We start from the raw sequence: 24,451 nt of genomic DNA, 5'->3' as shown, positions 1-24,451 counted from the left end.
AGGCCTCAATTGGAAAAACGTGTTGCCCTCAGACAGAGGCTTTCAACCCCAGCAGTGCATTTGAAACACCTGGGAAGCTTTCAAAACATCACATGCACATTTCTGGGGAAGGGCGCATGCTTCAGTGGTTTTTAAAAAGTTCCCAGTTGGTTTTCATGTGCAGCCAGGGTTGAGACCTGCTGCCCCCCAGCATCAGAAACCTGGTCTTATTGAAAGGTCAGTCCACGGAGAGCTATGGCTTGTTGTTGATACAGAGTTCCCCAAATTTAAAGCAATAGACTGAACTTCCGTGTGTACCTCTTTTAGGTCTTTTCATCATTCCTCCAGGACTTCCACCGTAAGGAAAGGAGCCTCTGGATCCACATCCTCTAAGATGTTTATATGGACCAGTGGCCGGACCTCTTCATCTTACAGACACGATGAGAAAAGGTAACTGACTACCCAGACCGATGCCACCGGGAAAGCACGGACAGCTGAGCTTTATGCTTTGCACGTGTTCCTGTTGGCTGGGCTCCATGTGGAGGGAATGCGGTTTCAGGCATTGCGGCCTTCCTCCTCTGTGCACTCCCCGTGCTCACTCCCATCACATAGCTTTGCAGAGCCCTGCCTCTGAGACATGCCCTTCACACATGCTCATGCACACCCAGCCATCACTTGGCTAACTCCATCTCAGATATGCATTCCGTCAGAACCTCCCACCATCCTCTTCACCAGCTCATACTCTGTTTACTCTCCATTGAATGTCCAGGACCTACCACCGTTCCTGGCCCATAGTCAATGCTCAGTACTTTCTGAACTGAAGTAATGAAAATTACATTTCAAGACACTGGACATAGGGTGGGAAAGGAAAGCTGGAGAGGATAAAAAGAGGATGGACAAGTCCATAGAGCCCTCAAATTCCTTGACAGAACAGTCTGGGTAAAGGAAAAACGGGGCAAAAACAGTCTTAATAAGATAAAGTGACAAATACATACTTGGTCCAGCCCTCCCATATGGATTTAGGGAGTAAATGCATGCATAAAGTTTTCTGGCCAGTTTTAAATGTTTTCTTCTGCTTCTCTCTCTTTCTTTTTAGTTTAGTTTAGTTTTGTTTTGTTTTTCACTAAGTCTACATAATGGCTGTCTCATAGAGGAATGAGCACTGGAATAGATTAGACTTTGTAGCTACAGCAAGATCTCTCTTTCTCATTGACCTTGTACTATTACTAGGGTTCGGTAAAGCTAACTTTTAAGCAAAATTGCCTCTACCATCTTTTGCAACTCACCTGCCTGCAGGTTGTGAGAGAAATCAGAATTGATGAATTGTGCTAAGCTCAAGAGGAAAGACCTGGCGGAAGTTTGCTGGAATGTAGTTTTGAGAGCTGGTACTTTTATTTTTATTTTTATTTTTTAAATTGGCATTTCCATACAGATAAAAGCCTTTGAAAAATTCCGAAAGCAAATTATTCACAATAATTATATGTTAGGCAAAAATTGGGAAGCAATTTTAATATGCACAATAGAAAACCTGTTAAATACATCATAAAATCTAATAAATATAGCACTTAGCATTTAAAAATGTTTTGTCAAAATATTAACTAAAAATTAGGTTGGAAAATTACATACAAACAATGATTACAGCCACAAAACATATATATATAAGGACAAGCATGGAAGGAAAAGCATGTTTTTCAAATTCTCCATTTCCCAAGTGCTTTGTAATATACTATCTTAATTATGGAAAAAATAATGATATGATGTTAAAGTAAAATTGCAGACCAGAAGACAACTAGTGTTTGAACAAAGTTTGAAAAACTCCCAGTGTTCATCATAATACAAGCAGATCAACTGAAAATGTACTGTCTTTGTTCACCTCTAGATTTTCACATGCTTCTCAATGCTTAAGTATTTTTCATTTGCTTTCAAGCCAAGTAAGTTGAATCATCTTTCAGCAAGACCTTTACTCTACAACTAAAACTCCATGTGTCATTTCAAAGTTCCATCTTTTACATGTAATTTCCTCATTTCCTTAAAAAGAAAAAAAAAATGTCCACTCACAGTGATGGTGCGGAAGGGTAGAGATTTTGTTGCCCTACACTGCAAGTGGTTCTCAACCTTGGCTGCACATTAGAATCACCTGGGAATCTTTTTAAAATCCTGATCTCTGGGCCTCATCCTCCGGAAAATTCTGTTTCTTTGTTACTAATGTTGTGGCCCCACCCCATGACAAAGAAAACAGAATTTCCAGAGGATGAGGCCCAGAAATCAGGATTTTAAAAAGATTCCCAGGTGATTCTAATGTGCAGCCACGGTTGAGAATCACTGCCCTACAGGAATATTGTGGCTAGGAGTGACCAGCCCTCCTGAGATTCTGAAGGCTTCATTGGAGCAGGTGAAGTGAGATGTCTTTGTTTCACCTTCCATTTATTCTCATCAAAAAATTTTCTTAGGTACATTTTTCTGTATATCTTTTCTTACAACAAAGGGATTACAGTTTACAAACAATTACTATGTGCTGCATGTTTTACATGAACTCTTCTCTTTCAATTACAAGATAGGGACTATTATGCCCATTTTACCGGTGGGGAGCGGAGGCTCAGAGATTTTAAATAACTTCTGTCCAACAACTACCAGTGATGGAATCAGGGTTTAAACCCAGGTCATATTATCTCCCCTGCACCCTACAGCTTACACAGCATCAAACAGGAGATATTTGGAGAAGCAGGGAACAGCCAAGCCCTCAGAGGAAAACTGTGTTAAGATAGAGTTGAAAATAGTATTATTAAAGGAGATAATAAACATGTGAATATGACATATTGGCAATATTTGTGAAGTTAAAAGGAGTGAATAATTAGCTTCTCATTATGCACCAATAAGATTTATGAAAGTCTTAAATTACTACATTTATTTATTTTTCAAAGAGTGATTTCAGTAACTATGGGATTTAAAATAATTAAAACATTGACTCTAAGTAAATCACTTTCAGCAGGCTTTATTTATGGGTGGGGATGCCAAGGCTTACTAAATCAATCGGCATGGCTTTGTCCTACAAAGTCAAAAGCAAATGAAAAAAAACAGCCAACGAATACAGCAACAGAATCTGCCACTAAGCCAGTCTCCTTAGTTTGATGTTGGTTCATCTGTCTGTACCTTTCTTGACCACATTTTCATCTTCACTGTAGGATAAGATTCACATCTCAAAATGGACTTTGAACAGCATCTACTGCTCTGCTTAAGATGCTCTGGGTGGCAGTAATCATGGTGATAATGAAGGTGATCATGGCTGATAATGAATCTCGATCATTAAAGTCCTCAAGTTAATTATTCAAAAACAAATTAACTAGATCGCCTGGCAGCACTGCCCAGAACTGCGGGTAATTGTTCCACCCTGTTTCTAATTCTGCCAGCCTGGCCTCTGGGTCCTGCTTCTCCAGCTGTGCTCCAGCCACAATCCCAGAGGCCAGGCAGCCAAAATCCTTGGCTTCACTCCACCCTGCCTCTCCTGACACCAGCGCCAAACTTGTCAGGATATTGGCTGCCCAGGGATTCCTCAAGAGGTGGAATATCAGGAAAGAGCTTACAAACAGGCACAGCAACTAAGTGGAAGGAAAAGTCCACCGAAAATTCTGAAACCAAGTGTTTTATAGCTTCATGGAAGTTGAAGTCAATTTTACTTCTTATTTTATTTTAATTCAAAGCCAGTCCTTTTTCAGATCATCTGCTACATGCAAAACACGGGTTTCTGTCCTTATCCTCCATTTCATAGGCCCAGCAATATCAAGGAATACTTTTCCTTTTCTGAACAAACTTCTTCGATAGGTGAGCTTACATTAACTTCTAAATTACAGGTAGCAAAATAAAACAGCAGCAGCAATAACTAATTTAGAATTAGAAGAAAGGGTTTATTTGCTAAAAAGACAAAGGCTGAGTGTTTATCAATTATTCTTCAAATTGTTTTACTAAGTATTGAACTGATATGAAGGAATACATATCACATGTTAATATATCAAGAATCTAGCCCAGTGATGGCGAACCTTTTGAGCTCAGCGTGTCAGCATTTTGAAAAACCCTAACTTAACTCTGGTGCTGTGTCACATATAGAAATTTTTTGATATTTGCAACCCTAGTAAAACAAAGATTTATATTTTTGATATTTATTTTATATATTTAAATACCATTTAACAAAGAAAAATCAACCAAAAAAATGAGTTCACGTGTCACCTCTGACACGCATGTCAAAGGTTTGCCATCACTGATCTAGCCTATATAATAAGAGAGGGATATGCTAATTAGCCCAGATATGCTAATTAGTCATGACCAGTATGCAAATTGACCATCACTCCAACACACAAGATGGCCGCCCCCATGTGGTCAAAGATGGCCACCCCATGTGGCCACAAGATGGCCTGCAGGGGAGGGAAGTTGGGGGTGATCGGACCAGCAGGGGAGCAATTAGGTGTCAAACAGACTGGCAGGGGAGTGGTTGGGGGTAATCAGGCAGGCAGGCAGGCGAGCGGTTGGGAGCCAGCAGTCCTGGATTGTGACAGGGATGTCCCAGATTGGAGAGAGTGCAGGCTTGGCTGAGGGACACCCACCCCCCCCAGTGCACGAATTACATGCACCAGGCCTCTAGTATATATATAAAAGCCTAAGCGACCCTCATGACCAGACGACCGGACGATTGGATGACGCCAGGAGCTATGATGTGCACTGACCACAGCCAACCTCCCTCAGCCGGCCAACCTCCCACAGTCCCTCCCAGGGCCAGCCAGCCAACTTCCCGCGGTCCCTCCCTCTGGCCAGCTGGCCTCAATTGGCCCCGATTGCCGGCCAAGCCAAGGGACCCCACTCATGCACGAATTTGTGCACCGGGCCTCTAGTGATAATATAATAAACATCTGAGTACCCTTCATTAAGGGTAAAAAACAAAACAATCATGATTTTTGAAACCCTTGAGGGTGCTTTTCTAAGAGCATCCTTCTTCCTATCCCAGCCCCTATCCAAAGATAACCACCATCCTGAACTTTGTGTTTACCATTCCCATGCTTTTCTTCATGAGTCTGTCACATTTGAATCCTTAAACAATATGATGTTTACTTCTGAATGTTTGGACACTTTATATAAATGGAATCATACCATGTGAATTGTTCTGCAACTCATTTTTTTCACCAAACATGATGTTTCAATGATTTATGTGAGTAGCCATGGCTCATTTTCTCTCATGCTGTATGCCATTATATGAATGTACTGCCATGTATTCATCCAGTCTTGTGCTAATAGACATTTGTAATATTTTCAGTTCTTTTCTCACCAGCAATGCTGCTATAATGCTTTTTGTTGATGTCCCCTTGTACATGTACAAGCACTTCTTAGGCTATATAGCTAACTTGGGAATGTTTGGTTCAAAAGTATGCCGTTTCCACTTTACCAGGCAATGCCATTGCTTTCCAGAGCAGCTATATATGTGGTGCTACTGCCCTACAGCCTTTCCTAGAGTTTTCAGATGTTTAATTTTCATCAATTCAGATGGTATTGTGCTCTCAAATCCCATTTCTCAGATTAGTAATAAGACTGAACCTATTTTTCCAGTTCTTTTCTGCCAAGTGCCTGTTCAAGAATATGGCCCATTTTTCTACAGAATTGTTTGTCCTTTTCTTATTGATTTGTATGAATTCTTTATAAAAGTCTATATTAACCCTTTGTCTGTCTGTTGCATGCAAATAGCTTCTCCCAGTTTATGACCTGTGTTTTCATTTTCTTTACGATGTCTTTTCATGAACACATGTTCTTCATTTTAATGTGTTCTAACGTAGCAAGTTTTTAAACATTTTGAAATCCCTTCCAACTCCACATTCCAAAGGATATGCTCTTGTAGTGTTTTCTTAATATTTTGTAAGTTTGCCTTTCATAGTTAAGTCTTAAATCATCTGAAGTTGACTTTGTATGTGTTGTGAAATAGGCATCCAATCTATTTTTCTATATGAATAACCAATTGTTCCAGTACATTTTACTGGATAGTTTATCTTTTCCCCAATTATCTATAAGCACACATGCATTATATATTAAGTTTCTATATACACGTGAATATATTCCTGGACCTCTATTCTATTTAATTTTGTCTACCTCAGACAAACACCACACTTGAACTTACACACTTTAGCATTACAATACACCTTGCTATCTGATAGGTCAGGTTACCCACCTTGTTTTTTGTAATCAGGAGTATACTTGCTATCCTTAGACATTTGTACTTTCACACAAATTTAGGATCAACTTGTCAAGCCCACTTTCCAAAAAAAAAACCTCTTGATAATTTTTATTGGAATTTTATTAATCTTTTACTTAATTGTGGTAGATTTGCATCATGTCACCAAGTGTTTCTCTGAATGAATATAATTGATCTCTACATTAATTTGTCTTCCCTAATATCTCCCAATAAAGTTTTATAATTTTTACAAAGAGAATTTGCACATAACTAATTAGATTTATTCCTAAGTACCTTCTTTTTTTAATGTTTAAATTATATTTTCTACTTTTGCAGGTATATGGAAAGGCAAGTGGTATTATTAACATTTTGTTTCAGCTATGCTAAAGTTTGTTATTAATTTTAATAATTTATATGTAGACTTTTGTATTTTCTTAATAATTATATCATTAGTAAATAATATATTTTTGTCTCTTATTTATCAGTAAATATGCCATATACCACTCTTTGCTTCATTAGACTAGCTTGTAAATCATGAATAAAACAGGTAATAGTAAACATCTTTGCTTTGTTCCTGTTCATAAAGTAGATTCTTTAGACATTTCACTATTAAGTATAAACTTTAGTATAAGTATTTTCTCTATGTTATTTATGTTTTTATTTTTAATTTGATAAGAATTTTTATCATGAATATATGTCAAATTGTATCAAATATGTTTCTCTACATTTATTATATTATCCTATGATAGTAGGCCTTTAAAAGATTTATGCAATATATTACATTAATAGATAATCAAATTATGACATTATATTCCTGTGATAGCCCAACTTGATCATGATGCATTTCCACTTTAATATATTGCTAGATTTGGTGAACTACCTTGTTTTTAAAATTTTGCATTTATGTTTATGAGTAAAATTGATCTGCAGTTTTTCTTTTTGTTTGATTTGGGTTTTGTGCCAAATTTTACTAACCTCATAATAGACTGGGTTGCATCCCATCTTGTTCTACCCTCTGGAATGATTTGTATAATATAGTTAGAACTCACCTATAAATATCAGAGCCCAGTATTTCCATTATAAAGATATTTTAATTTCTTTAATGATTTATAACTATTTTGATTTTCTAGTTGCTTCTGAATCCATTTGTTAGTTACATATTTATAAGAATTTACTACATATTTTAGCAAATTATATATCAAAGTTTTCAAATATCTTGCTATAATTATTTCTAACATCCTCTATTATGTTTGTAATCTATTCTGTATCTGTGCTTATGGTTTTTTTAATTCCTGATATATATGTGGGACTTCTCTATTTTTTTATTGATAAGTCTTGTCAGAGGTTTATCTATTTCATTAGTCTTCAACAAAAAGTAACCTTTGAATTCATTGATTTCCTAGTATCATTTTATCTTCTATTTTATTTCTGCTAATGTTTATTTCCTTTTTTACACTTTATTTTAATTTCCTAAGTTGGATGCCTAGCACATTAATTTTCCAGCTTTCTTCTTATCTAATATAAACATTTATGATTATATATTTCTATTTATGTATTCCTTCAGTTGCATGACACTAGCTACTCTATAGTGTTTTTCTTATCATTAAGTTCTAAATACACCCTAATTTATCATGTTTTATTCTATGACCCATGAGTTTGGGGGAACTATATTTTTATTTCTATGTATAGAGTCACTCTATTTTTTGTTATTTATTTTTACCATTGTTGCACTAGCCAAATAATGTGGTCAATATAAAGGTAATGCTCCTCAAAGGCTCTTTAGGTTATAGAGATAGTCTAAATTATCTGAATAATTCACATAATTTTCTGCCTTCTTTTATATTTTTTACTAGAGACCTTTATAAAATTTAATATGCTAATAGATCAGGTAAAAATAAATAAGAATTAGAAATTAAGATACCATTGGGAAATTATGTGATCTGATAAATTAAAGACCTGACTAAAAAGAATTACCTTCTACTTTTGTTCCTATAATTTTGCTCTCACCCATAATCTCTTATCCATAAAATAATATTATAATCTTCCTTGACAATTAATAACATTAAGTTCATGGGCAAAAGCCCTCATGTTAATGACAGTATTAGGTGTGACCATCATTTGTTCCCAAACTCAAAAGCACATTCCCCCCAAATGGAATGCACACTTTAAAAAACTGAAAACAGAAAAACAATAAAACTATTCAAATTGGACCATATAAATAAATACCTACTAGCTCAAGGATAAAACACACAATAAAATCTGAAACTAATAAAACTCGTCTTTTATCAGTTTATTAGGATAAACAGATGAGAAGCCCATCTCAAAAATATGGAAGGCTTTGGTGAACAGAGGGCAGACCAATGGCTGTTTTAATCGATGCCACTCCCAACTCTGGCATATGGGATAACAGGTTGAGTGTTCCTGGGGCAGAAATACATAGCAACTCTGCTCGTTTCAGCTCAGCTGGCACTTCACAATTCATTGCCCTGCAGATTCATCCCCATGGGACAGAACAGAAGGCACTTTTCCTTGAAGTCTGGAAACTAGATCTCTTTTTGCCTGAAAAGCTTGAAGTTTTTCTAGAAGGAATACTAACTTTGTCGGTGGTAGAGTCCAATGGGCACTGATAGGAAGCCAGAAGTCAGGAGCCTGTTCCAGCCAGGGTTCTCTGAGCTGTTTGGTTCAATTGATCACGTAGCCTCCCTGTGCTGGCTATCTCACATATTTGTAGCCATTTCTAGCCCAGATAAAAGGAACATATGTTGTGAGCCTAATAAACGGAAGAGATTGAACTTACAAAGATGAATGTGGTCTGACTCCAACTCTTGAGCAGTTCTGTATTCAGTGGGCCGGAGAGGCATAAATAATAGATATTCATTATGTTAAGTATTATGTGTAAGTTTCTGAAGCGCTTTCTGCCAAGGAATTTCAGATATGCACAATTCTTCACTTCTAATCACATCTTTCCTATTTCTCTTTTCTACACCCGCTAGGTACCCCCTCACCTCCCTACACCTTCGGGACCCTTTGCAGCCCTGTCTTCCTGCCTCTCTGTGCTACCATACCCTCGCTGTCTTTTGTTCCTCTGACTGCCTAGAAAGTCTCATTAAAACCCAGTGTTAATTGTTACTTCTGGACACAAATAATGCCTAGATCTAGATCAGCCGTGGGCAAACTACGGCCCGGGGGCCGGATCCGGCCCATTTGAAATGAATAAAACTAAAAAAAAAAAAGACCGTACCCTTTTATGTAATGATGTTTACTTTGAATTTATATTAGTTCACACAAACACTCCATCCATGCTTTTGTTCCGGCCCTCCGGTCCAGTTTAAGAACCCATTGTGGCCCTCAAGTCAAAAAGTTTGCCCACCCCTGACTAGATCTTCATCCCCTACACCCTGCTTTTTTCATACTCCTCTTCATCTGACACCTGAAATGCAGGGAGAGTTTCAGAATCAGTCTCTTTGCATTCAAACGTAAAGCTTTCTAAGCAACCAACCACACTAATATGAGTGGTCTTTCTAAAGTACAAATCTAATCATACCACTTCCTTACTTAGATTATTTTAATTGCTCCTCTAACTTCAGAAAACATACAAGACCCTTTATCTCTGGCCTCTTCTTATCCCTCACCCACCAGATCCTGGAATCCAACCATACTCATCTACCCCAACTCCCTCACAATCTGCCTGGATTTTCTTCCTCTTCTCAATTGTTTCCTCATGGGAGGCTCAATTCAGCCTGTCACAGGACCTGAACCATCCCTGCTTAAACCAAGTTATGGCCTCCAACTGGCAGCCTTCTAAACCACCTTCATGCTGATTTAATCACAGCCCTGGGTCAATTTACCTACCATTAACCCTTCATGGAATGCCCAATACAGTGGCAGCCAATTTGCCTGAAGCCAATATGCCAAAAATATTCATTTGCCAGTTAATCATTTTGATGAATTTATCAAATTTGCAATGTTCCAAAAATTTTGTATGATCACTCTAACTCCACATAGTTCAGTGGGTTAGCAGGGACCAAAAAGGTTGCAGGGGTTCAAGATTTGGGGCCTTCAGACCCTGCCCCTCTGTCTCTCAGTGTCTGCAGCCACTGTCCCTCTACCTCTCTGTCCCTCTGTCTTTCCTTCCCTGTGTCCTAGACACCCTTTGCTTCTTGTCTTCCCTTCTCTCTGTCCCCTGGTCTTTCCTCCTTACCCCCACCCCAGTCATGCCCTACTGCTCTCTCTGATCTTCATTTTCCCCTCCACTCTGCTTCTAGGTTGCCTCATTCTAGGATCAGCAGGTTAGACTGTTCATTATGCTGATCTGATTCTCTTCAATTTTGCTCCAGCAGAGAGTCTCACCATTTTTGCCTAGATCTCTCCTATTAAAATAACAGGACTAGAGCAGAGACACATTAAGCATTTTGTAAAATGATGTTATAAAGACAAAATAAAAACCAAGTAAATTAAACTTCATGAATCTTCAAAAAGCTATTAAAAATGTCCATCCAAAATCAATTACTGTAACCTTATGAATGGTTAAAAGAAACAAATGTGGGTAAATTGATAAAGCTGACAAATATATCAAAATAATCATAATGTGAAATTTGCCATAAGGATCTCAGTGATGCTAAAATGTTAGCAAAATAGCAAATGACTCTAAAAATAATTTTTAAAAATAAATATACACTGAAAGGCTCCCATAGGAAATATTAAACTTTTGTTACATTTATTAGAAGAATATATTCAGACACCTAGTCAAGAAAGATGTATCTTTGAATATATTCATAAGCACATATTTATAAAAAGACTAAGCCTCCCTAGAAAACAGCTTTTTAAAAAATCAAACAGATCTTAAAATACTGGTAAAAAGAATATGTTCATAAGAATACACTTTATAATTGAGTGTATTTTTGAAATATAGTCTTAAAATATTTATAAGAAAAATGCACTCATATTAATTTACTAATATAACAACACTTCTTAAAATGACTTTATTACATCTGTAAATGTGATAAAGTGGGCCAATTATTCATGTAGCAAAGTAATCCTTCAATAAATTGGTGAATTGACTCATCTTGGTGCATTAGCCTTTCAGTATCTGATCCTTGGCAAATCCACCCCCAATATACTGACCTGCTTCCCTCTTGTACTCCTCTCTAATCAGCCTCATTGAAATGCACATAATTATTGGTATCTCCTCAGTTCCCTCAGGATATGTTTTATTCACTTTGTATCCCAGAACTTAGCACAGTGTGCTATGAAGACTTAAAAAACATTGACAAATGAATTAATGAATGATCTTTACCCTGTGTACTTTTACCTGAATACTTTTCTCCTGCAGACTAAATACCCAGGGAATCTTAATTTAAATGGGATAAAGATAGGAGAAAAATATTTTTTGCACATTTTACTCTTTATATCCATGTTTGTATGTATATAGCCTCATAAATACTTTGCTTATGAGCTATAGACCTAATATCAAAGTTTAAGAAACTATCCACATGTGGAGCTTGAAATAAAATTGTACTGTGTTGACTATCGCTTGGGGTAAAAATGAAGCTTTACTGGACAATTAAAAATATTTTATGTAAAATATTTTGTTATGTTTGGCTTTGCCTTGTAGACTTACCAATAATTCATATGCTACAAAAGGATTTGGGAAAAATGTTGCCTATATATGTAGAAAAGTGTACAGATCTACTATTTGTTATTGTCAACATGTGTATCCACCATACTAATTCATGGCTCACCAGGAACCACGAAGCCAAGACTGCCCCATCAGAGTTTAAACATACTGCTTTGCCAACACACACCAAGGCTAGATCTGCTTCATACTTATAAATCCAATTTCCTCCTTTTTACCTACTATTGGACATCCCCATATTTGAAACTGAATTTGTAGTCATGCCCCAGACTCATTCTTCTTCCTGAGATCTCAACTTTAGTGAACTACATTGGCCTTCACTCCCTTATTTCTCCCAAACCCCCTTTTAAGTAGATTCACAGAGAATAGTTACAAAGAGCACAAGGGAGATAAAATATTAGCTGTTAGTAGTGGCACAGTAACCCCCAAAGTACAAGGCTTCCTAGTATTAAGGATGATGTTTAGGCTTGAAACCTAAAATACACCATTGGACTTCTCCCTAGCATTGAAGATAACTTGGGATGGGACGGACCACCTCACTAATCCACAGTCTCAGGCTGTGGACATTCCCTTCTCCAACTAGAACTTACTACCTGGAGATAGGAAGTTCACACCAGGCCTGACTGAACAAAAGCAAGTCCAAAGGATGAAAAAAATTGTGCTTCAAACTCACCCAAAAGATAGAATTGACCCCTGACTGTCAGACTCTGGCCCATCTCACCAATCAATTAGTCATTCCTCTCCACCTGAGCTCAGGATGCTATGTTTGTGGGGGAGAGAATCTATAAATGTACAATCAACCTCTCCCTTCTTACCAGGGTAAAAGTCCTCTCTTTGGAGCCCTGATAAGTAGGGAAATAAGGTTTGCTGCTTTAATACTCGCTGCCAATTCCCCAGTCATCTAAGCTAAGTTCTTGGGCATAAATCTGAACTACATCCTTTTTCTTACTTCCTAATCATCCCCTATATTCTATTGATCGCCAGATCCTGAAGTTTTATCCCCCAGATCTTTCTCCACACCTCCTTTTTCTCCATCTAGCCTACCTTGATCCTAGATCCTCATAATCCTTTGCCTACACAACAGTAACAATCTTCTAATTCTTATTTCTGATTTAAGACTTGTTCCATTTCTAATCCACTGTTTCTCCACATTACAGCCAGAATGATCATTCTGAAACTCAATTCTTATTATGTCACCCTCATGTCACACACAGCTTTCCATTAAACTACAGGGATAAGGGCCAAACTCTTTAGAATGAATTACAGAACTCTTATGTCCTACTACCTTTCCAAACTTAACTGCCCTGTTTCCCCATTCCATACCCATTCCAGTAACATGAAAATGCTTGTAGTTTCTTACAGTCACCATGCAGCTGCAAATCTTCATCTATTTGTTCATGTGATTCCTTCTGTCTAAAATACTCTTGACTCCCTGTCTCATTTGGTTAACTCTGATTCAACTTTGAAGATTCTGTTGAAGCCATCACTCCTTCACTAGCTTCCCGTGATCTCAATACTTATCCCTGCTCTGCTCCCTCAGGCTGGGGAAATTACTCCTCTTCTGTACTCACTCTGTGAATAGCTCCATCACTGACTTGACTACCCTGCGTTGATTTTTTTTTCATGTCTGTCTTCCTCTTGGTTAGTGGCCATATCACTAGTAACTAGAAGTTACCAGCACTCAAGATAAATTTGTGGATTTAAAATGAACTCTTTGTTTTCCTAAATCATTCATTCCCTGATTTATTCATTAATTCAATAATAACTTATTAATGAATTTTATGAATTTCACCCCACTCACCCACTTTTGTTTTGCTGAGTAATATCCTAATTTTCCAGATGTGTCTGGCCTGTGTGGAAATCAATCATTTTCCCGCTTCGCTACACATTCCAGAGCATATGAAGACATTTGTTAGCCATTTTCAAATTGTGATTTGTAAATTACCCACTTGAATCATTTTTATATGCTCTTGTTCCGGTGACATTCCTGACTGATTACACTTCATCTTTTTTATGAGGATAGACTGACATAAGTGATGTTGTCTAACAGCCTAACACTGGAACTGAGACTACTGCTCCCTCCTTGCTGGCTTCCATCTGCAGAAAATGCAACTCTCAATGGCAGCCATCAGAATTAACTACATTTTGATGAACAATAATAGCAAAGTAACATCAGATTATGATTTCACAGAAGGTCTTTAAAGTCATATTCAGCCTGTCTCTTCTTGTTTCAGAAATTTGCCTGCTCAAGAGCTTTAGCTGCTAATGGGCACTGATTTTCTTTTCTTTTTTTCTTTTTTTCATTCCAGTTCATAAAGGGTCAAGTTTAAAGAGATTTGATATAAACCCTACATTTTCCAAAGAAAATCTCAGAAAACAGTGGGAAATAATTGGAGGGTGGGGGGTTAGCTAGTCCAGGAGCAGAGGGCTTGGGAACCTGAGAATAATGAACAATAGGGTCTCTCCATGCTTCTGGCAATGAGGATAATGAATGGCCAGAGTGAGTGAGGGCAGGAGCCAGGAAGGATGCAGCCATGAAAAGATGAAGAACAAAGGCCTCTCTATTATTCTCTTCCCATGATGGGCCCATTCCTCCAGGAAAGAGTAAGATTTGTATAAACTATCTCATAAAGAGAACTTTAAAATAATAGCAATAATAGTAAGCTAATTGGTTGATTTTACATCTAATAACCAGATTAATAAATACTATACCCTAAAACCTTTTGGAAATACATTAAGTGTATAAACAACCTCATGCTTCTATCAGGAATCAAAATATTTAACAACCAGCCCAAAACATAGCAGCCAGTAGAACAGATGCCTGCCATAAACACTAGTAAGGGCATCCTGGAGCACAGAGTTAAATGAATATTCACACAATTGAATATACACACACCTGCACAAATACCAGACATCTCTTCCCTCTCCTGCCAAGTTCTATACTGAATTCTACTCTAGTTACTTTTTTAAACAACAAGAATGACTAATGATAAAAATGTTAAAGAAAAATCTGAAGTTATTCTTGTGTATGTTGTTTTATTGCCTGAAGCTAAAAAAAAGATCAGAGTTTCTTTCTCCATTTTAAGTCTTCTATGTGTTCTCTCCCTTTCCAGGCCCTAAAGACCTACAACTCCCCAACTCCCACACCCCTATGATTCAGAGCTCCCATCTCAAAATAGAAACTAAACGAGATTTCATACTGCTCCTTGGCCACCTGCCTTGATGGAATCCCTGAGCATTGCCTTCTTTCCTATTCTTCTCACATATCTCTCCAAGCACCCCCAGCAATTTCTTACTTCTTTTCTACCTTTTCTTCCAGGCCTGTTTCAAATCCAATGCTCTACTGATGAGCTTTTTATGTTTTGGGGTTTTCTTTTGGCCATTCAGTCATTTAAAAATTCTTTGGAGAATAGTAATTTTAGGATGTTCTCAGGCTCACGTCATGAACCCAAACTCTCACCCCATTTTTCAAAGGGAACATATACATAATGCTAGTTATTCTACTGGATAACTTACTTATGCATCTCATTTAACCATTACAATGCAGTTTACACATCATTTCCACTTTCCAGGAACCTGAGAATCAGAAAGGCTGAGGAACTTGTCATTGATCACAGAGTTAGTAAGCAGTGAAGTCAAGTTTTGAATTCAGGAAATCATTTTACTCCAATTTCATGTTCTTTCAGACCCAATATTGCTGCTGTGTGATAAGTGACAAAAATAATAGTAATAACTACCCAAAGTTATAGAGTCTTGCCTTAATGTGACTAACATTTTTCTAAACTCACTCAAGGGTTTACACATAAAAGAAGGCTGATTCACCACTCCACATCTCAACATTGCTTATAAATCTTAAGACAACATAACCCTAAGCAACCCTAAGCTTGAGGAAAATGTTAACCAAAATAACTTCTGTATTTTACTGCTAAGGAGAAATAAGGTGTGAAGTTGACAGATTCTGAATTAACGTTCCATTATGTATTGAGAGAGTATAAAAACATCAGTGATGATCAGCTGGGGGTTAAATGGCAAAGGAACAAACCCAAAGCATTACGTTAAGGGTTGAGAGGATTGTTTCCTTTCTTTACATTTAGAGAGAAGGAAAAAGTATTTGCAGGTAGACATGGGCCCAAGTAAAGAAGGACTTCTTTTTTTTCTTTAAAGAAAAATTCTTGGTATACATTATAATAATTTATATTTTTAAACACTTATAATTTTATTGTTGTTTTGAATATGCTCCTGAGATTTTTTTATCAAACTGTCTATATTTTATCAGCAAATGGTCAAATAATGCAGTTGTCCCATGAGAGAAAAGAAGAGGAAAGTTTGGGCTACTTGTTTCTGCTCAGGGTTGGGGTGTGTGTGTGTGTGTGTGTGTGTGTGTGTGTGTGTGTGTGTTGGGTGGCAATGGGCACACACTGGGATCTAATTGCACTCAGGCAGGTTTGGAGGGGCTCCTCTCGGCCTCCCTGCCCTAAGAAGGCATGGGCAGTGATGTACCTACTCTCTGGTAACTGTAAATCTCATATAAGACTTTATTATTTTCAACCTCAGAAATATTTACCAAAAAATCAGGGACCACGACCTCTTGGACAAGAGGAAAACTGTCACAGCACTGAAAGCAGGAGAGGACCGGGCCATTCTCCTGGGACTGACCATGATGGTGTGCTCCATCATGATGTACTTCCTGCTGGGAATCACACTCCTGCGCTCATACATGCAGAGGTAACACCATTAGCTGGTTGGGTCACTTGTCTTTGTCTCCTCCTTCTCCTTCTTCCCCCATAGATTATCAACCTCAGATCCTATTCCTCCCCTTCTTTCCTAATAAGAACTTTAAGCCTTGAACATAATATTTTTCAATAATGTTGTCTAATAATGATGGAATAGCTCTGTGTATAAATTTCCTACTATGTACCAGGATCCATAGGTTACTTGTTTAATTCTCATAACAATTTTATAAGGTAAATATGAATATACGCATCATAAAAATGGCAAAACTGAGGCTCAGGATAGAAATAATTTGCCCAGTGCCACTCATCTCTAGCATATGGCAGAGCCAAGATTCAAACCCACATCCCACTAATTCCGGGGACCCTGTTCTTGCCTCTTCACACTTCTGTTCATTCTCCACTCTCATTCCTCCTTCCCTCCCCCACCCCACTCCTCCATCACCCCACACATCAGTGATCTCAACTGCACATTTAAACTTCCTGAGAAACTTTTTAAAATACTGATCTCATTCCCCACCACCATCATCCCAGAGGTCATATTTAATTGGCCTGGAGTGGAAACCAGTCATCAGTATCTTTTAAATTTCTCCAGGTAATTCTAATATGCTGTCAAGGCTGAGAAACACTGCTGTGCACCAACTTGAAAAAAATTACAGATCTTGAACCCTTTTCATGTTAATCTGTGCCCACGGTTTACTGAATAGATAGGGAGTAGGTTAAATACTGAGATATCATGTGTATTCTCCCCTGAGTAAGCCACAGCATCTCTAGCTAACTCTGCCCATAAATTGGACACTTTGAGCACAGGAGAGCCCAGCATTGCTCCAACAAATAGGGAAAATCTCACAGTGGTTCAGCTTAAAGAGATGAGAGTCTTTCAAATGAAAAACTGAGGTTTCAATCCAAAAAAAGAATCAAAAGATTTTGTGGCATTCAGTTCTCCACCTAAATTAATACTTTCACATAGAAGCAAGCTCTAGCTGAAACACAGTAATTTGCTGAAATTAAGGCATCTTCTTTCCCATTTGTGGCTGCTCTGCTCTATTTCTCAGATGCCTTCAGCTGTCTCCTTCTCAATGAAAGTGCTGATTGCTGCCTCAGGCTCCCAGTGTTCACTGGTTCCAAAACCACTTTCAGATCCTCACATCTGCTTGGAGCCATCAAAGACTCTTTCCTCCCTGATAAGCAAACTCTGACCACCCAGATCCTAGGAAAATACAATTTGCCACACCGGGGGCAGGGGGGGGTTCAGGGCTACTATGCTGCCTCTGGCATAAAACTGGACATGACAAGGGGGGCCCTGTCAACACATGTTCTGCAAAAGGAAGGGGTACCCATCTGCAAAGAAAACAGCTGTCTTCTGTTCACGATGGTTATCGGCTTATCCCCAGAAACAAACTCTTGATTGCTGGTGTTTCTTCCTAGTCACAAATGTGACTCTTGATCAGATACTTTTAAAGACTTTAGCATGAAATGCTGGCCAATGAGCAGCTGGAAGTTGTTGGTTTGGTTTGTTTTTTCTAGCTGAGAGGTCCCAAGAGGACACTTGTCCTCTTCTCCACAGCACAGCTCCATGGAACCAGTCTGGGCCTTGGAGAAATCAGGATTGAGTGGAATCACAATCTCCATCGCTCACTAGCTGCATGTCTTCACATGCTACTTGTTTTCTCTGACCCTCAGTTCACTCGCCTTCAAAGGGAATTAATAGCCAACGTACAGAGTTGTTGGGAGGATAAGAGGGGATAATGCATATAAAACACTAGTTAGGGTGAAAAGGGATACCCAAGTGATTGCTCTTGGTACAAAGGGTGGAGCTATCTTTCCTCCCTTATTAGAAAAGCCTTAAAGAAATGTATTCCTGTCCCTCCATGTGTTGAATTGGACCTCAAACCCCTCCATCCCTTTGTCATCTTCCCTCCTCTTCTCCCCTTATACCGTCTCTGCTACAAACTGGGCAGGCTTTGCAGAGGTGAGGAGGAAGCTGCTTGACAGGTAATACAAGTGAGTGCAGGTTTGATGTCATAAGATGTTTTATGCTTATCAGTGAATCTGAGATAGAAAAGAAATAACTGAAACCAAGCATTGGAAAATATTATACTATAACCAATGCGAGTCATTGAAAGAGTTCTTAGATGCCGGGTAAATTTATCTATGTTTATATGATGGTTTGCCCAAAGCTGCTTTATTCAAAAGTCTAAACTTTAACAACTAGGTTGTATTATAGATTTGAAAAAGATTCTTCAGGCTAAGGACCAATGATCCCCTCTAATTATGCCTTCCTTGCTGTGAGCGCTTTGGACCTTGTGTTTACTCTCCCCGTCTCTCTGAAGCGTGTGGACCGAGGAATCTCAATGCACCTTGCTGAATGCGTCCATCACGGAAACATTTAATTGCTCCTTCAGCTGTGGCCCGGACTGCTTGAAACTCTCTCAGTACCCCTGCCTCCAGGTGTACGTCAACCTGACTTCTTCAGGCGAAAAGCTCCTTCTCTACCACACCGAAGAGACGATGAAAATCAATCAGAAGGTAGGTCACCCCCGCAGGGCTCCCACACCCAGCTCCCCTCTCTGAAGACCCCTGTGCCAGCATTTCAAAGGAAAGCACCACCAGGGAGCAGGCCCTGCCTCATCTGTACACAGAACTCGCTATTTGACTCTGGCCTGGGGAACATTTATTTTCTGTGCACGTTGTGGACAAATCATTCCCCCATGCTGTGGTAGTGCAGATTTACCCTTTCCTTCCGTTTCAGAGAGAAAACCTCCTGTCCTTATTTATACACAACTGGACTGAGTCTCTCAAAGCAAACATGCAGCTCAGTCAGAGTGCTACCGGCCAGAAAACCAGCTATTTGTCATATACCTGGGAGCCATGAGGTAAAGCTGTATTTGGCTTTTCCACAGTCATTGTCACTGAGTCCTGTGGCCTTGGGGATGTAACTTAACTTCTCTGAGCCTCAGCTTCCTTATCTCTGAAAAGGTAAAGACGATGGTCATCTTTCAAGGTCATTGTGAGGGTTAGAGCAGAGAGTGTAAGATGCTGAGCGGAGCACGGTGCCTGGCACAGGGCAGACCTTTGATTCACGGTCACAGTGTGTGTGCCTGTGTGTCTTTCTCCATGTATGTGATGTCCATAGGGGCTGCATTTTCCAGCCCTGATATGCTCACGTTCACAGGGTGGGTGCTCCACAAATGTGTATTGTATTAAAACTGCACATAAAATTTGTAGTTCTAAAGTCTGGGATGACCAGTAAAGTGTCAGCAGAACCAACCTGCTATTATCAGTTTGAAGTTAAACATATTTAGTTTGGGGCTTATGGTAGTAATTCAGAGGCCAGAGCACTCTCATAGGCCAAAACAACCTGAAGCCTCTCCAGTAAGATAAATGGCCCTCATGACCCAGACACTGCCCTCATGAACTCTTGTCCTTCTTGTAAAAGCTTTTCATTACAATTACCAGCACTTAAGTGACATAGATTGTATGTATTGAAGCTTTGAAGTTTGATACTCTAACATAGGCTTTATTTTGTTATATATTGACACCTACATTTGGTTTTTATTGCAATAACTTAAAAGAATTCTTGCAAATATCTCTGAGGAGTCAACACAATGAATATTTCAGGGAATGTCTTTTGAAGATCTCTGCTCTGATTTCCTTTGTTTGTGGTAGTCACAAATAATACCACCATTTTCTGCAAATTTATAAAGCTCAGCTCTCCCACAAAGCGGTGTTTTTCAACATCTTCCCTCAAGTCAGATTTCTAAATCAAAGCTGACCTGTAACAACGAAGGCCTATAAAACTCTCAAATCTTCACGGAATTGGAAATTGGCCAAAGTTGAATAAGCATTAAAAAAGTGGGACATCTTTCCATTTCCTCGCTTTGACATTTTATCACTACAGCCCTGTGAATGCATAAACACGGCTATAAACAGGGATTGGACCTACCATAGAAAGTCTCCGTTAAAAATTTAGGACAAGTATCTTGTCTGCTGTCAGCATGGTAGTAGGTCATTTGTTTGTTTGTTTGCCCCATTACCTTGTTTTTGACTATGAATTACAGCACACATGTAGAAACATGCAAGAAGTGAAAGCATACAGCTCAAGCATTTATTACAGAGATCCCCATGTAACTACCATGAGAGTAAAGAAATAAAACATCTCCTACACCACAAAAACAAACTCATGCCTCCTCCCAATAACTATCGGCTCTGCCCCCTGCCAAAGATAACAGCTGTCCTGATATTAGGGCAATTACTTTCTTTTTTGGGGGGCGGGGGGGGGAGTTTCATCACCTAAGCATATATTCCTACAAACTATATTTTAGTTTTGCCTGGTTTTTAAACATGATGTAAATGGAGTCATACAGAATATTTCTCTTTGTGCCTGGCCTCCTTCACATAACACTATATTTGTTAGAGTCATTCCATTTGGTGGTAGTTCATTCACTTTTACTAAAGTTTTATAGCCCATGGTATCAACATGCCTATTTATTTACTCATTCTACTGTTGATGGAAATTTTGAGTTTTCTACAGTTTGGGACCATTACTAATACTAGTAATTCTGCCAGGCATATTCTCATATCTGTCTCTTAGTGCACAAGCACATACATTTCTGTCAGGTATAAACCTGGGAATGGAATATCTAGAAAATAGAGTATACTTATCTTAGTTTAGGAGATAATGCCAAATGGTTTTCCAAAGTGCCTCTCACCAACCCTATGGGTATGAGAGTGTTTATTGCTCCAAATCCTCACCAACACTTGGTATCATTTGTCATTTTAATTTTAGCTAATATGACAATATTTCCTTTGGTTCTCATGACTCAAGTGCCTTTTCATTTACTTACTGGCCATTTGGATATCCTCTTTTGTACAATGTCTGTTCAAGCCCTGGGTCCATTTTTCTATTGGAGTCTTTCTTCTTCATATTCATTCTAGGAATTCTTTAAATCTAGATATTCCCTCCATTGATTAATATGTCTTGCAAATATCTTCTCCCATTATGTGGCCTTCTCACTCTCTTAATGATGTCTTTGAATGAAATAAGTTTATAATTTTAATACAGCCAAATGTTATATTTTTCGGTGTGTTATTTTTGTGTGTGTGTGCAGTGTGTCCTATTTAAAGTGTCTACCTACCCTGAGGTCATGAAGTCATTCTCCTAAGTTATCTTCTAGAAGCATATGTTTTCTCTTTTCACACTTAGAGTACGATCAACCTGGAATTGATACTTATGTAGAAGTCAAGTTTCTGTGGGGGTTTTCTTGTTTGTTTGTTTTTAATATGAGCATCCATATGCCCAAATCCATTAATGAAAAGATCACCCTTTCCTTACCCGATTATTTTTATAATCCCATTTCCCCTTCTATTGTCTTGAAAGTTATCTGTTCTATTGTTATTATTTTAGTGTTTAGCCTACAGATTACAACTTGCAATCTTGACTAATCAAGAACAATAAAAAATTTCATTCACTGAGGATAAAAGTCTAAGTTTGTCGTTATTTTGTTTCTGCATGTTGAAAACATGCCATTCTCTTTTGGTGAGCATTTTTACTATTTAGAAATCAGCTTTAAGCTAGTTGCTGCTTCTTTGAAGGTAATCTTCATCTATTTTAAAGATTATTTTCTTTGGTTTTCTGAAATTTAACTGTTATTTGCCAAAGTGCAGATTTATTTTTATTTAGCTTACTTAGTGTTCTCAGGGCTTCTCTCCCTGTACCTTGAGATTCTTTGTCAATTTTAGATAGTTTTTCGTCATTATCACATCAAATACTATCTCTGCTGTCATTCTCTCCCATTTCTTCTGCTTAAAATCCAAATTGGCCATATGTTAGGTTTTCTCAATGTATCCTCTGTGTGTTTTATTCTCTTTTTTTATTTTCCCTCTTTTTGTCTCTCTGAGCTTGGATATTGACCTATCTTTTAATTTGTAGTTCTTTCCTCAGCTCTGATTAATCTACTGTTAAATCCATCCTTTGAGTTCTTAATTTCTCTAACTGTAATTTTCATGCATAAAACACCCATTTGGGTCTTACTTTATAATTTTTACTTTTCTGTAATATTCTAATTCTTTTCTTTTAAATCCTTTGGCATAAAAAAGTAAATTGTAGTTATTTTAACGTTTATTTTGATGATTTCAATATCTGAAGCCCTTATATGCCTATTCTTTTCTCTTGGTATTTTTATTTCCATGTTGTATAGTATCTGGTTAATTTTTATTAGTGTTTGGACATATTTGTAAATTATTATAATAATAATTTAATCCTAGAATGATGTCATATTTTCCAAAACTTATTTCCATTTGCCTCTGCCAGGTCCCTGGGGATATTAGACATTAATGATCATCTCATTCTGACTTCATAAGTTGAGACAGTCAAGTCTGAACTGAAGTCCCTGTTTGCTTCAGGTTTACCATTACTCTTATGATGCAGCCCTTAAGAGTCCCAACACAAAGTGAATGAGGGGAAGTCATCAGGGGCCCCACTTGATAGGCCCTCACTCTGCAAGGCTGTCAGAAATATCATTCAGCCTTCCAGGCTCTCAGCCCCCTCCTGGAATCAGCAGATGCTCCCAGGGGAAAGGTGGCACCAAATACTGACTCCCCTCCCTGGCCTGGTAGTTCTTCACTCTCTGAATAGCTGTCCTCTTCCCTTAATCAGAAATATAGCCCAGCCAGCATGGCTCAGTGATTGAACATCAACCTATGAACCTGGAGGTCATGGTTCGATTCCTGGGTTGTGGGCTCGATCCCCACCACCCCAGTGTAGGGCGTGCAGGAGGCAGCCAATCAATGATTCTCTCTCATCATTGATGTTTCTATCTTGCTCTCCCTCTACCTTCCTCTCTAAAATCAATAAAAATATTTTTAAAAAATCAGAAATATATACATTGAAAATACAGTTATCTGCATGTCAGCAGGCCATTAGACCATGATCTTAGTCCAGCATGAAAAATATTCAGGATATTTCTGGGAGTCGGGGTTAAAATACTCTTTATGTGGATCTCTCCTTCCTATTACCCTTCCCCAAGCTCACTAAAAATAATAGCTTTCCCCCTAGTTACCAAAAAAATGGTATTTTTATTCAGATACATAAGGCACTACTGACAATGTTTGATTTGAGACAACAGGAGGCAAAGGATATCAAGCAAGCAAGCTGTCGGTATCTTTGTAGAAAATATCCAAAAGGATTTTATTTTTAAATTTTTACACTCTCTCATATATCCCTTTTCGTTAGCCTGCAAACACAGTGCCCAGCCTCTCGTCAACATTACAGCTAAAGCTGCTTAAGCTGATACGCTGGCTCCTCGTGTGGAGCAATTGCAAGGGGGCTCAAGGCCCCTGGCTCCCCTAGTCACAAGGTACCACTGGAATCTTAAACGGCGGCTAAGTGTTAATTCAATGCGGTTGTTGAATTTCTCAGAGCTTTGGGCGTTTAAACATTTCTACCCACCAGGGATTCTTAAAACATACCCATCTGGTTTGAAAGTAAATTTAAAGTGAATTTTGGTGCAAAACAAGAAAATATAACCACTTTTTTGGTATGTGGTATAATGCCATATATATGGTATCTTGTCTATCATGGAGAAGATAGCTATTTTTGGTGGAGAATAAGTTCCATAAATTAGCCAGTTAGTTACCACTCCAAACTCAGTGTCACCCCACATTTTGTCACTCATTCTGAAGCCTTCTGGGCTCAATCCTGAGAATATGCATATCTAGGACAAGGTTTCTCAACCTCAACACTATTGCTGTTGGGGGCAGAATAAATCTTTGTTTTCTGTGAAGGTGGGTGGGGGCCTGCCCTGTATGTTGTAGGATGTTTAGCAGCATCCCTTGCCTCTACCTACTAGACCCCTAACATCCTCCTCCCTCCAGCTGTGACAACTAAAAATGTGTCCACAC

The 24,451-nt window shown here is 38.4% G+C and overlaps 1 protein-coding gene across 2 annotated transcripts in view; it reads left to right on the top strand.

Annotated features, from left to right (window-relative positions):
* KCNMB2 (potassium calcium-activated channel subfamily M regulatory beta subunit 2) overlaps positions 1 to 24,451 on the top strand; it is a 228,348-nt gene that overhangs the window by 194,868 nt on the left and 9,029 nt on the right. For both annotated transcript variants that reach the window (XM_006084905.3, XM_006084906.3), the window contains exons 2-4: positions 307 to 429; positions 16,374 to 16,544; positions 18,883 to 19,078. In XM_006084905.3, coding sequence (XP_006084967.1) covers positions 374 to 429; positions 16,374 to 16,544; positions 18,883 to 19,078 — 423 coding nt within the window. In that variant the 5' untranslated portion in view covers positions 307 to 373. The remainder of the gene's footprint in view (positions 1 to 306; positions 430 to 16,373; positions 16,545 to 18,882; positions 19,079 to 24,451) is intronic.

Source organism: Myotis lucifugus, unplaced genomic scaffold (genome assembly GCF_000147115.1).
Source record: "Myotis lucifugus unplaced genomic scaffold, Myoluc2.0 scaffold_14, whole genome shotgun sequence".
Classification (NCBI taxonomy): domain Eukaryota; kingdom Metazoa; phylum Chordata; class Mammalia; order Chiroptera; family Vespertilionidae; genus Myotis; species Myotis lucifugus.
This window is presented reverse-complemented; position numbering and strand designations above follow the sequence as displayed.